The sequence below is a fragment of the Electrophorus electricus genome, chromosome 8 (assembly GCF_041902795.1).
Source record: "Electrophorus electricus isolate QZ-2024a chromosome 8, ASM4190279v1, whole genome shotgun sequence".
Classification (NCBI taxonomy): domain Eukaryota; kingdom Metazoa; phylum Chordata; class Actinopteri; order Gymnotiformes; family Gymnotidae; genus Electrophorus; species Electrophorus electricus.
Genome location: NC_137504.1, coordinates 24,012,903 through 24,026,309, shown reverse-complemented (window position 1 = coordinate 24,026,309; position 13,407 = coordinate 24,012,903). Strand labels below are relative to the sequence as shown.

At 38.4% G+C, this 13,407-nt stretch overlaps 2 protein-coding genes across 3 annotated transcripts; one reads left to right on the top strand and one right to left on the bottom strand.

The window, feature by feature from the left end:
• Window positions 1-506: 506 nt before the first annotated feature.
• tm4sf21a (transmembrane 4 L six family member 21a) lies at window positions 507-4,381 on the bottom strand. Its single transcript, XM_026998545.3, has 5 exons — window positions 4,041-4,381; window positions 3,197-3,262; window positions 2,080-2,216; window positions 1,718-1,904; window positions 507-1,363 (listed from the first exon to the last, which is right to left on the bottom strand). Exons 1-5 carry the CDS (start codon window positions 4,215-4,217, stop codon window positions 1,355-1,357), a joined length of 576 nt encoding a protein of 191 aa, XP_026854346.2. The 5' UTR covers window positions 4,218-4,381; the 3' UTR covers window positions 507-1,354.
• A 4,016-nt stretch (window positions 4,382-8,397) lies between these two features.
• Window positions 8,398-13,151, top strand: mpdu1a (mannose-P-dolichol utilization defect 1a). 2 transcript variants are annotated; one of them, XM_081720199.1, is made up of 8 exons: window positions 8,398-8,562; window positions 8,947-9,009; window positions 9,215-9,347; window positions 10,354-10,439; window positions 10,547-10,665; window positions 11,060-11,170; window positions 11,658-11,821; window positions 12,528-13,151. In XM_081720199.1, the coding sequence occupies exons 1-7, from the start codon at window positions 8,454-8,456 to the stop codon at window positions 11,814-11,816; spliced, it is 780 nt and encodes a 259-aa protein (XP_081576325.1). In that variant the 5' UTR covers window positions 8,398-8,453; the 3' UTR covers window positions 11,817-11,821; window positions 12,528-13,151. The 2 variants fall into 2 exon arrangements, with proteins under 2 accessions (XP_081576325.1, XP_026854228.2); XM_026998427.3 differs by having other exon boundaries at window positions 8,399-8,562; window positions 11,658-13,151.
• The last annotated feature ends 256 nt before the right edge of the window (window positions 13,152-13,407 follow it).

Sequence of the window (13,407 nt, the reverse complement as noted above, 5' to 3'; positions counted from 1 at the left end):
ATTATAAATAAAAGGTCAGCTCTGTGTGGGAATAAAGGACACACAAGAATTTTACATTTACATTCGAAGATCTATTCTAATATCTATTTAAATTCCACAGCAGACTCTACCGCCACATATTCCAAACAATCCATACCGGAAAAGGATTATATTTATTTTACTAAATGCTAAAAAAAAAGATGGGCAAAATTGCAGTTGTACATGTTCATTATGTAAGTTTTGTGTGTGAGTGCAGTGCAATAGTCTGGTGTGGCTATTGCTGACAGCCTACTGTAAATGCACAGAAATTGGACTGTTTCTAAATGTTAACGATCAAATGTTATTTATAGTAAAATAATTTACTGTTATTACTATTGTTGTTTAGTACAGTTTGTAGTTTCTGTGGCATTTCACACAACTTTAGCTACATTAAATTGTTAAAATGTATCTAAATGATTATTTAGAATGCTGTTACATGTGTGGTAAAGTGCAGAAAGGCATGTTAAAATGTCACGTCACTCAGACCATTTAAAAAGAATCCAATGCAATTTTATTTTTAATATTTTTTACTGCTGTGACATCATACACTTTGTCTTATGTAAAGCAAATAGGTTATTATTAAAAGCTCATAAACAGGCTTGTAAATGATCTCTGCAAGAATAGCTGTTAAAGCTATGAAAATTAAAGAGTGAAAAAGCAAGCAATCTCTCAAAGTATTAAAAGATCACTAGTTATAAACAGTGTAGCTCTGAGTCCAGGTTCTTTCAAGTGTACATAATTATGGTATTTTTGCATTTGTAAACATACTAATTGCTCAGTAATCATAAATATGATGAAGTATAGTAGAAGCACAATTTTACATCATGGTCTTTTAACGCTGAACAAGTCTGGCTAAAGTTAGCAAGAACTTCAAAATTGATGATGGATTTTGACATGAAAATTATAATAGTCAAATATGTATCAAACATTTATTTAAATCAAACTCAAAATATTTTTGTCTCAATGTTTTGTCACTAATGACTATTTGAGATAATATTTGGAGACATTGCCCATCTTTATTAGCTAGCTACATGGAAAAGCTTGAATTCACAATTCTGTGAGTGGAAAATTATGTGAATGGACTCAGTCTTTTAAATTATACAATAACCTGAAATGTATAACCAAACAATGATGAATGATAACAATTAAACCTTTCTGAATTCATTGTTAAACTTCTCTGAACTGCTTTAATTATCCAATCCAATATAATCACTGAGCAGGCAAACTTATTCTTCTAAGTAAACGGTAATGGGATTTTCTTCAGTTGTTCCCTAGAGGGCGCTGTTTAACTGTGGTGTTGAAATATGCTCCTGTGGACACCAGTCACCCCCAAGTTTTACAGAGTCTGAAAAAGAAGTAATTAACAGTTGAACACTTCTACACAAATCAGGTGAATTCAAATGCAAATTTACAAAACTATATGCAACTATATGTAAGCATCAGCTCAATGCCTGTTTTCACTGTAAACGATGTCATTATTTACACAAATCTTTTATTTTCACATTCATTATGAAACCTGTCAAATATAGATCACTGCCTGGACTTGGCGATGAGTGTATCTATCTGTTAAAATCACTCTTAAAGTACACTGACAGGGACCAGCACACTCTTTATGTAAACACATAATCTGATATGTAAGATCCCACTAATAAATTCTGTTTCTGAGATGGCACTGCTGTGTGTAAAAGCTGTCTCTCACTCCTTTATCCATGCAGGTTCCACAGAGGCAGCCAAACAGACCGTTGATCATCTGGGAAGCACACAGGATAAGCTCCAGGCCACTGACCACCAGCAGAGTGGAGAACAAACCCACATTAAACTCCACCACGTTCTTTGGCTCCATGCATGTACTCCACCAGTCCCGATGATTCAAATAACTCTCGGACCTCATGGAGAAGGAGACAGCGCCACAGGGAAAAGGGAAGATAATGGTGGTAGAGCATGAAAAATAAAAAATAAAGAGACAGAAAAAATTTTGTTACTGCAGTTTTACGTAAATGGATTAATGGTGGCAAAGTTGTAAAACACTGGCTGTCGTACATAACTACATGAGTTTCTTACTTGTCCTTAAAGGGTGTTCCCCAGAGCATAAGAGCATAGTTGCAGTAGGGCCCATTAATCAGCCCTAACAATGCCACTGCAAAACTGTAGAGGGCACCAGCAACACCCAGTGCTGCAAAGGCAATGGACAGGAACATCTACAACACATCCAAAGGTATTTTTATTTTCTGAGGAAGCATCTGCCAAAAAGAAAACTGCATAATTCTTGTTCCACTGTGCTTAGCTCTGTGTGTGTATACTGGGGATATTGGTTCCGGTAAGATTAGGCATATAGCTAACCCTAGAGCTCTTATCCAAATTACCCTTAAAACCAAGCAAAGGTTTTTTTTTCTGACACTACAATATGTTTATATATAGTTTTATAGATGGGTTTTATCCTCCAGTTTGTGTGGGATGTGAATTCGAATGCTCACTTAAATGTTACAACGGTGGACTCATACACTATGTGCAGACAAAGCCATTGCAAATTCCATCTTAATGTGTAGCACACCAAAGTCAGACTACAGCAGAAAGCCTGAAATCTGCATTAGATTTGATTGGTAAGTAGAACCCCCATACATTTAAGGGTGACTTCAACAGACCAATCAGATTCTAGTTGAGAGTAGGTAGAAGGAGGTGGAGTCATGTGGTGGAAGCAGCTGTAGAAATCATAACACTGAACTATAGCAACAATCTGGTTGAAAACACATTGAGGTGTGTGTGTGTGTGTGTGTGTCTGTGTCTGGACAGTTCATTCTATAGAATTTTGACTAATAAACGTGATGTTGTGGGAGAAATATGTTTGTTTGTATTTCATCTCCATGGAGACATGTACCTTCTCATATACCTCTAGACTTTGTCCTTTGTCCACACCTTCCCCTCTCTCTCTCTCTGTTCCTACCCTCTCTCAAACACACTCACACTCCTGCAAATGGTTTGCCTACCCTGGTGCTCAGTGTTCAGATATCATGTGACGGACAATCCGTAACCAGTAGTGAATTAACTGAAAGTACTCATTGTCAAAAGTGCTTACATCCAAGCAAATTCTTTTATTTCATTTATTATATTTTCAGCAATTGGGCAACTTCCATTTGTAGCGCACACGTCCTGGTGAATGTGAGGTTTATTGTATACTCACTCCACAACGGTTTGCACAACATCCCCTCTGCCCAGTTAGATGTATAAAGAGGGCTGGAGTCATCACCTGAGAAAGAGTGAGTGAAAGAGAGAGAGAAAGAGGTTCACGGGTAGAACAAGAAATGAATAGTTTGGAAACCATACAATCCAAAATTTCCATTCTCCATTTTCTCCTGAAAAGTTTATTAAAGGTCAAAAGTTGAAGGTGTACCCTTCACTGGTTACACATGTCACTGTCACTGTCACTCACTCGGTAAACATGAAGCTTTCAGAGAGTAAACAAGAAGGATACTTCTGCTGTCAGGATATCTGATTATAAATAATTTCATTTTTGTGGGGAAAAGTGGCCAAGTGATGACTTACTCAGAAAATTAAGGAGAGAGAGAGTAATTAAGTGAAACCCAATCAAACCCATGTCAAGCTATTGTACTGTAAATATATCTTTAGAAATCTGATCAAAGTAGATTGATTTAAATGTGCAGTTTAAATTTTAGTTGTACGTTTTATTTCTTGGATCAGCATACATACCCTATAGACTAACTACTAAAAGAGCATAAAGGTGCTTGAGAATCATTGTATTGGGTGGTGACGATCGATGTAAAATGAACGAAGTGGAACTCAACACAAAATGATACAAACGTAATACTCAGTGGTGTAACAAATAGCAAACGGATGTACAACGTAATGCATGTATTAATATTCGGGAAAGGAAGCATAGGGTAGGTTAACCCTGGAATAAAATTCTCTGTGCTTCAGTTTATTTCAGATTTAGGCATGTAAGCGACCGATCAGTACTGTGTTTATTTTTTAACAACTTTTAAAATAAGTTTTTTAAAATAACTTACCAGTAATCCCCCTCCAATTAGACCCCCCATGTATTTCACCTCTTCGGTAAGACTGCCATTTTGCGCGTATTTAACCGACCAACCGGGAAAGAACAGAATAATGTTACATATAATAGAGATAAAGGCTAACGGGTACAGGGATCCAGCGACGAAACGCGAGCACTTTCCCGTACACATCCTACAAAACTCAAAATGCACGCACTTGCTGTCCGCAAATAGAGAGAACGTTATCTACGCGATCTCAAAAGTAAGAGCTGAAGAATCAATATAGCAAACACAAGGAGTGGAGATACAAGTTCACAACAGTGGAGAGTTCGCCTATTGGGCTCGTGCAAACAAATGTAAAACTGATTGTAAAACCTCGTGGGTTATTGTTGTTTTTAGGTCACGTGAACAATGGATTTCGACTTTAGCCAAATAATTTGCGTTCGCGTCCGTGCTTGTGTGTGTAATGTGGCAAATCTAAGATAAGGCTGAACATTCTCATTTAAACACCTCGTACATAAAATGATTACTTTTAAAAATGACCTATATTGCGAGTCTCATCGTTAAGTTGATTTTTTTTTGTCCCTTTCGACAGGCATTTCTGCATGATGACCGGAGCCAGAACAATATTAGATTAGTTTTGTTTGGACATTCTTGGGCTTGTAGATGAACATGCTTAGAGAAGATGTCTGAAATGAATTATAAGCTTTCTGTCCTAGATAAACACAACTATACTCTGTATAGCTCTGGACTCTCTCTGCAGCCTTTACTCTGCCATATTTTATAAGGGTGTTTATTGCATCAGAAAGTTAAATTGTAGGTTATTTACTAGAAATTGATGCGGCTTGGTCTTGCTGTAGCTGTCTTGTACCTGTGTCAGTCATGCTACCTCTCTCTCCCTAAGTCAGTGAGTACCTCACCATTCAATACTTATATCTTGGCTATATTCTGATCACAGCCAAATGGGTAAGACTAGACTGTTTGTATAAAACTGTACAGGATCAGGGTTAAAAGCAGTTATTTAACACACAAAGTGAAAATAAATTCTGATGCAGGTGATGTTTTGGTAATTATGTTTTTGGATTGACTGCATTTGATTGCATCTGTATTTGATATTATGGACCACAGAATTCTTCTTAATCTTATTAGTGTTGACCATTGCAGTTTTTATTACTTGTCTGTTTTATTTCTACTCTTCTTTCAGCATTGTTTTATGATGTTTTGTAAATCACTTTGAGCGGCATTGTTAATGTATGAACGGTGCTATATCAATAAAGTTTATTATTCTTTTGATTAGTAGTAAGTGACTTGCCCTGTTTCCTAGTTGCACTGCAGCAATGTACATTGATGAGCAAATGGTGTCACAGGTCTCAGGAGTGCATTGTGTGTGTGTGTGTGTGTGTGTGTGTGTGTGTGTGTGTAAGAGAGAGAAAAGGTGTGAGAGAAAGATAATTCTAAATTCTGGATTTTTATTGTGGTTTCACCTATCTATTTCCTGACTAGGAACAGCACAGATGCAATTTATAGAATGCAACTAACCAAAACCACATAAAATTCAACAAAATAAGATATCATTAACATCTCGTCTGGAAGCAGCATCAAGCATTATAGCAATCTGGAAAAAAAAGAAAAATATGAATCAGCCAATCTTGAGTGGAACTCTTTTTGTGACATTTTAATAATATCTTCAATGTCTCTATTTAGCTAAAATACATGAGAAAGATTTTTGGGGGAATGAATTCATGGCTGCCTTGGACTATTGAGTTTATATTTTGTTAATTTAGCATTAAAGTACTTTTCTCATCTTTATGGTTCATATCTGTTCTTATTTTTACATTAGAAGTAGGAGAACTTTAATTGCTTAACTCCTGTAGGAGAGAACTTGTTCCGCAATTCTAGTTTCACAGTTTCAGTTGGAGGCGAACTTGTTCAGTCATGAGAGTAGATTGTAGGTTTTTAGTTTGAACAGTGTGATTCCCTGTGAAAGCCCTGAGCACCTATATTAATTTTTAATAGCACTCTAAGCCTTTCTGTGTTTGACTCCTGAATGAGGAATTGGCATGACTCATAGGTCGCTACCAAAATTCTACAGTGGTTTAGATAAAAGGGAGGAAACAGTTACTTATTGTATGGCTGGCACAGTCACACCCTTAAATAACACAACGATTCGCACACAGAACCTTTTCTCATACTAGCTACATTCCAATGTAATTAGATAGGAGGAAATTCTGACTGTTCCCAGTTCCACAGAACACACATACATGCGCACACATGCGCACCCACATGTACACACACCCACACACACACACACACACACACAAAGCTTCATATTGCAGGATTGGAAAAGGGACAGCTTGAATGGTGACACTGATGTCCGTACCCCTCAAGTTTTTGAACACATGATGCTTGCGTGCGATCCCCCAGAGCAATGAATGAAGAATGCATACATATACACACTTCCTGAGCAAGACTATCTGGTTTTGACTTTGGAAGAGTTACTGCAATAGAACTGCCTTTATGATTATTAATTAAACAATGCTTATCATGGGAGTGGACATAGTGTTTCAACACTTCCTTTACAGCACCAGAACTTTATAGCCATGGGCAAGACTCTAGTGTCTGCTGCTCCCACAGCTCTCACTCTCCTCTGTCATAATAAAGAGCTCACCACACCACAGCCATTATACAGCCAGCCCTCACAAAACACACACCCCAATCACAACACTCATTCACTTCCCCAGTCCCAATCACCCACTTATCAAATTATCACCTACACCTGTTCCTTATTCATGTTCCTCCCTATTTAAAGCCTACAGGTGGCTGAATTTAGTGCTTCACATTGACTATCCCTAGTGGTTTTAGAGACCTTGCAAAGCCTCTTTCTCTTTTTTTTTGGTTTGCCTTTGTACATAAAACATTTTTGAGTTCATCACTTGCATCTCTTTTCTGTTTCACAATGTCACCAAGATTTTGTCACATATCAACAAATACATTGTGGACATATTGAACTGGACATTTTCAAGAACATACATTAGATAAAGCGACAAGAGGACACAACTCATTTATTGCAAGGGTTAACACAGACACAGATTTAAATCTAATTTGAATTGTAGCAATATCTAAATATGTAAAAAAAATAATAATAAAAAAAAAGCTCTTACTGATCAAATTCTTGTTACGTTATGGTTTTCATAAGCATTGTGTGCAGTGTGAAATATAGGCTGACAATATTCTAGAACATTTCAGGGAACACAATAATATACATATTAAAAAAAGATCAGAACTATTATTGCTCCATTTTCCTCTTCCTGCAAGACTTGGGTTTGGTGAATGCCAGGAGAGCATTACCTGCCTGACTGCACTGTACCAACTATGAGGTTTGGTGGAGGAGGGATAATGCTATGAGGTTGTTTTTAGGGGTAGGGAAATCTTAATGCTTCAGCAAACCAAGATAATTTGGACAATTGTATATTTCCAACTTTGTGTGATCAGTTTGGAAGAGACGCTCTTCTGCTCCAGCTAGCCTGTGCCCCAGTGCACAAAAAAAGGTCAATAAAGAGGGTCGGTGGGTTTGGTGTGGAAGAACTTTACTGGCCCACACAGGCCCCTGATCTCAATCCCATCAAACACCTCTGGGATTAACTGTAATGGAGACTGTGAGCCAGGTCCTCTCGTTTAACACCAGTGTCTGATCTCACAAATGCCCTTTGGAGGAATGGGCAAAAAGTCTCCACAGATGCACTCAAAAATCTTGGAGAAAGATTTCCCAGATGAGTGGACACTGTTATAGATGCAAAGGGGGGGACCAACTCCATATTAATATCTATGCATTTCGAATGGAATGGCAAAAATGCTCCTGTGGCCGTAAGTGAATTAAGATTGCTGGTTTTCTGAAATGTCTTGGTGATGGTACCTTTAGCCTAATGTTATTACTATTGTCCACATTACGATTGTGTATGTGGCCAAAGATGACTCGTGTCCGGCACACGTTCAAGTGCATCTTTACTCCTACTGCTATACCCCGTGTAGTGTTCCAGATAAAAAGTCTCTGTAGTACACAGTGAATCAGTGACTAAAGGAACAAATTCAGACACGGATGATAGAACTGACTAGTATCTAGTTCGTTTGTCGCCATCTAGTGGCGTAGAATGCGACTGCATAGATAATGTGAAAATAAAAATAAAATAAAATGGTCGAATCACATTTTAGTGGACTGTTTATTCACAAGTTAGTAATTTTTATAACATTGATATCAAAAGTCAATAAAAGTATAAAACAAATCATGTACTGATTACAGCGGAACCCTGTCATTATTGTGAGTTTACTAATGTAATAATCCTAGTACATCAATGCTCTCATTGCAGGGATCTTACCAGGGTTGGTCGCTGGGTGTAATAGCGACCACTCGGGAGTTCGCGCACCTAAACCATGGACACGTCAGAAGAAACGATGTCTCCGCTAAAGGCATTTCTACTAAGCTACTTTATGCCAGAAAAATGTTACGAACATTTCTTTCACCATCTTAACTTGACACACGGTGAGACGCATTTCCTAGAGAGGGAGTGTTATAAACCATGGCTAACGTGCTTTGAAATTCTTTTTGCGTTTCGTTGGATTGCGCAATTGCTGGTTAACTGTGTTCAGACAAGTTGAAAGAGCAAAGAGTTTAGTATCACGTTTCTATATATTATACAGTAATCAACTAACAAGAATAATGGAATAATGTTCTAGCTAATGTTCTACCTAATAATGTTCAAATTTAATTATCAATTATTAAAGTTATATCACTTTTGTCTCTTGCATGTGATCGATTAGCCTACTCAGACCCTGACCCTAAGGGATAGTCATGTTTGATTTGCGTTCGTCGATAAATTGCTCATGTTTGATGACACTAGCAATTTTACTGGTTTTGTGTTTTTAGTGCCGTGTCTCAAGATCCTTCTGAGCAAGATCATGGGTTTGTGCATCATGGGAACGCTCGTGGGTAAGCGCAAGCCTCCTTTTTGTCTTCCTGTTTCTTTGTACAGTCCTAATGTCTTTGACGGCTTTGATCTTCGTGACGATATTAATTGGCTATTGTTGATCTTTTTCCGTTTTTCTTACCTTGTCATCCTCAAACACACACACACACACACACACACACACACACACACACACACACACACACAAATACAAACGCTTCTGTTCAGCACCGTTGTCCCAGATATGGAGACTTTTGTGGGCTGGTAGCTCAGAGGGTCTCAGTCTGCTGTCTGCTCTATTGGACCTGCTCGTCGTCTCTGTTCACGTGGCCTTGTGTATCCACCTGAAATTCCCCATTGGGTAACATGCTGCAGCCTTACCTGTTACATATCAAAAAATTAAAACACTGCCCAATTCTGTGTTTAAGAACGATTTTACCACCTTGCACATGACAAAGAACATGATGTCAACATTAAGAATTTCTAGCTTTGCAGTTCTCTGACACAACAGTCTTGAAAAAAAAATAGTATGCAGTTATTCCCATAACGCAAGGAGTGGACTGTTACAAAGAGTGGATTGTATGTAATCATAACTAGAAATCATTTCTAGTGTTCTGTAATGCCCCACTGCTTTCCACCTAACATTCAACATGTTAATAAGCCGAGTCAAATAGATCTAGCAACTCAGATCAGAATAGTGCAGACAAGCTCACAATACTAATTGTTTTTTTTTTTGTTTTTTTTTTTTTGGGGGGGGGGGGCGTTGTTAGTGGTTGGTTTTTAGAGTTTTTTAAATACTTGGCTAGTCAGTTAATATATCATTTAAATTAATGATATTTGATTTAAAAGCAGCAATGATGTCAGTTCATTATGCTCAGTGCAGCTTCTGTTTTCAATATTGTAAGTTTTATGCGTGTGAAAATCTCAAAACACTTTGAACAGTGTGAACTATTTTTGTTACACTGGTAATTAATGCAGTAACACTAATTTATTACATGTTAGCTAATAAGAGGCTAACATTGAATTACAGTTTGAGTTATGCTTGATGTTTGACACTCACTGATAGAGGGCTGCCTAGTGCATGCAAATAATTTCTTCAGCTATGCATCATGTTTGTTCCATCACTGTATGTCATTTCAGTAGATAGGTTTGTTTCTTTATTAAAGAACAGTTTGCAAGTAAAATCAGGAGCAGTTGTTCAAACATTATCCCTCAGTGCAGAGCTGTAAACCCCTGGCATGGTAGGAATGTCTGTGTGTGTGTGTGTGTGTGTGTGTGTGTGTGTGTGTGTGTGTGTGTGTGTGTGTGTGTGTGTGTGTGTGTGTGTGTGTGTGTGTGTGTGTGTGTGTGTCTTTCTGAGTGTGTAGGGCCTGGGGGGAGAGTCTGTTCATACTGATCCAGTATGCTGTGGTGACTTTCCTCATTCAGTACTACAGGGGAAACAGCATCACAGGTACTGAAAGTGCATGAGAAAAAAACAGAAACAGAAAGAGGAAGATGAATGAATGAATATGTTAACAAATGAATGAGTGACACAATCATTGAATGTAATTACTGTAGCTGGGGTTCTGCTCGTGGCATATGGAGGCTTTATGTACCTGCTGACTTCACCTTTGACCTCTCAGGCCATGGTTAGGGCAGCACGGGAGTGGAATGTTCTGATCATTATTGCTAGCCGGGTGAGTGAAACCTGCCTCTGATAGTCATTTTTAGATTAAATCGGCATCCAAAACCACATACTACATCCTGCATATTACTATGTTTTTTCATTTTACAGGTTTATATGGTTCATGATTGACACTATCCAATCCATATTTCACACAAGAGAGTTAGCCTTTTTGAGGTAAAATTATGTACATAATTTAGAAAATCTAAATGATGTACTATTTGGGCATTCTATTTACTATAGTATGTGGTTTTGGATGCAGTCAGATTCTTTATGTGTCACAACAGCTTTGAACATTTCACATAGTTTTGGGTTTTAATTGGCTTTAGATTCAGTAGTACTTCTAGATTATTAATATCACTCTTGTGTGTTTGTGTGTGTGTATGTGTATGTGCGTGTGCATGCAGTTGACTCAGGTGGCCTGTAACCATAGCAGTGGATATACAGGGCAGCTATCTGGATTATATGTATTCCTGATGTTTTTGGGCTCTCTGGGGCATATGTTTAGCTCCATACAGGTACATCTACACACATACACACACACACACACACACACACACACACACACCTGCTCACATACATGTACAGAGGCATATTGCTAACAGAGATGTGATTAGCAAGTGAATGCATTTCCAGGAGTGTGTATTTCTCATATAGGCTCAAAAGATCAAAGTTATAATCCAGAAGGACGGCTGTTATATTCTCACTCTTGCAAACACACATGATTGTTGTTTTTATTTGGGGGTGGGGGGTGGGGGATGGGGGGGTTTGCATTTATTATTTAACCAACCAATAAGGTGACTGCTAAATACCAATAAGGTGGCTGCTAAATACATGTATATTAGTCAAGCTAATCTGTGTTACTTCTATCTCTCCCTCTCCTTCCCTTTGCCTTCAATTGCTTGCTCTCTCTCTCTCTCTCTCTCTCTCTCTCTCTCTCTCTCTCTCTCTTCCATTATTTTCCTTTGTTTCTGTGTTTCTATCTCTCGTTCTCCCTCTCTGTAGGAGACAGGTCATTCTCTCCGCACTCAGGCCTGGCTTCTGGCTGTCAGCTGCTCTGGGCTGCTCCTGGCTCAGGTTCTGCTGTTTCACAACCAGCAGCCAGTTCCTGGAAAGATATACCAGCAGAAGAAACAAGAAAAAGATGAAAAAAAGAAGAAGTAGATATTGTATGTAGTGGACTTGTCCAGCATACAAACACTAAAGCAGCTCCACAATGCTGAAAACATCAACAGAACACTGATGCTATATGACACAGGCAGTACACAAGAACATCAAGTCTTTAATGAGGCTTGACTAGGTATACTATTATGACAGTATTACTACTGTAATAGCTTAGACTGGGAACAGTCAAGATGGGTTCAAAATCCATTTGTACATCTTTGAAGACTTACTAAGTTGTTTTTAAACAGAGAGAGTTAAATATGGTCATGATTTCCAAACCAGGTGTGGGCAATCAAACAGATTCCTAAAATAAAATTGCTGCTGCATCAGAGCTGGTTTAAAACTGCATGTTTGATTACAGTGTTGGACTGAACATTGCTGTCCATCTGAACTGAGGCTGAGAGCACTACTGATGCAGAAGTCAAGTCTAATACCATGGAACTAATTTTAAAGACGTACAATTTCGTTTTCTTCAAAAAACTGTTCTCTTGTTGTGAGAGCTCTCTTATTTAACCAAATTCTTTAAAATTAAAAGAGTCTATGCAGCACTTGGTGCTGTAGGTTATTTGAGAGTTTGCTTTTTTTAAGTATAAGAAATGGCCATCATTAAAAGTCTGTGAAGAACGAAAACTTCTCAAGATGTAATTCTCGATGTTACCCCTAGATGGCAATAACGGGTTATATTTCCCCTGGCTTTTGTATCCCTGACAGATTCAGGATTTCCTCCTCTCCAGTCCTCTGTGCATATTTATACTGCCTATCAAACCACATCAGCTCTGCAGACTCAGTGAAGATGTGAACATTTAAGTCAAGCTGTGATGATGCATCATGTTTTGCTGTAGTGTGCCATGGTCCCTGCTTCTCTTAGTGGGAGGTCTGGCCAGGTGTGTGTGTGTGTGTGTGTGTGTGTGTGTGTGTGTGTGTGTGTGTGTGTGTGTGTGTGTGTGTGTGTGTGTTTCCGGAGTGATGAGGATTTGCTCCAGTGCATGAGGTATATGTGTGTTTCTGCTTATCTATGGTGTGTGTGTGGTGGGAGGGTTCATATATATCCCTGCCCAGATTTGTATCTAACTTGGGGTTTGTGGCATCTTGCTTATCTGCTTGTCTAGACTTAACTGCAATCTTCCATCTAATCTGTTCTTCTGAGAGACACACTACAGCTGTTTTAGTGGCAGGCACGTCACGTGTATATCTACCACATGTTTGTTTAAAATAGTGTCTGTAAATCATTTATGTCCTTGACGTTTGTAGTATTTGTATATTTTTTGTTTTACATGAATATTTGTGTGTATATGTGTGAAATCTCTGTCATCTCTGATAAATGGTTATGTTTGATATCCACATCACCAGAGTATCTTTCTGAAAAATGAGTGTTTGCTTTCTGGAGGGAGTTTTTCCCATTCGCAGTATGTACTCTATGTATGTGTGTGTGTGTGTGTGTGTGTGTGTGTGTGTGTGTGTGTGTGTGTGTGTGTGTGTGTGTGTGTGTGTGTTGGCGTTATGTTCAGGTTTGATGACATGTGTGGAGCTGACCAAAGCTCCTGTGTTTTGCTTACGCTGTCTAGCAGGGGCAGCCTACAGAGCTAGAAGA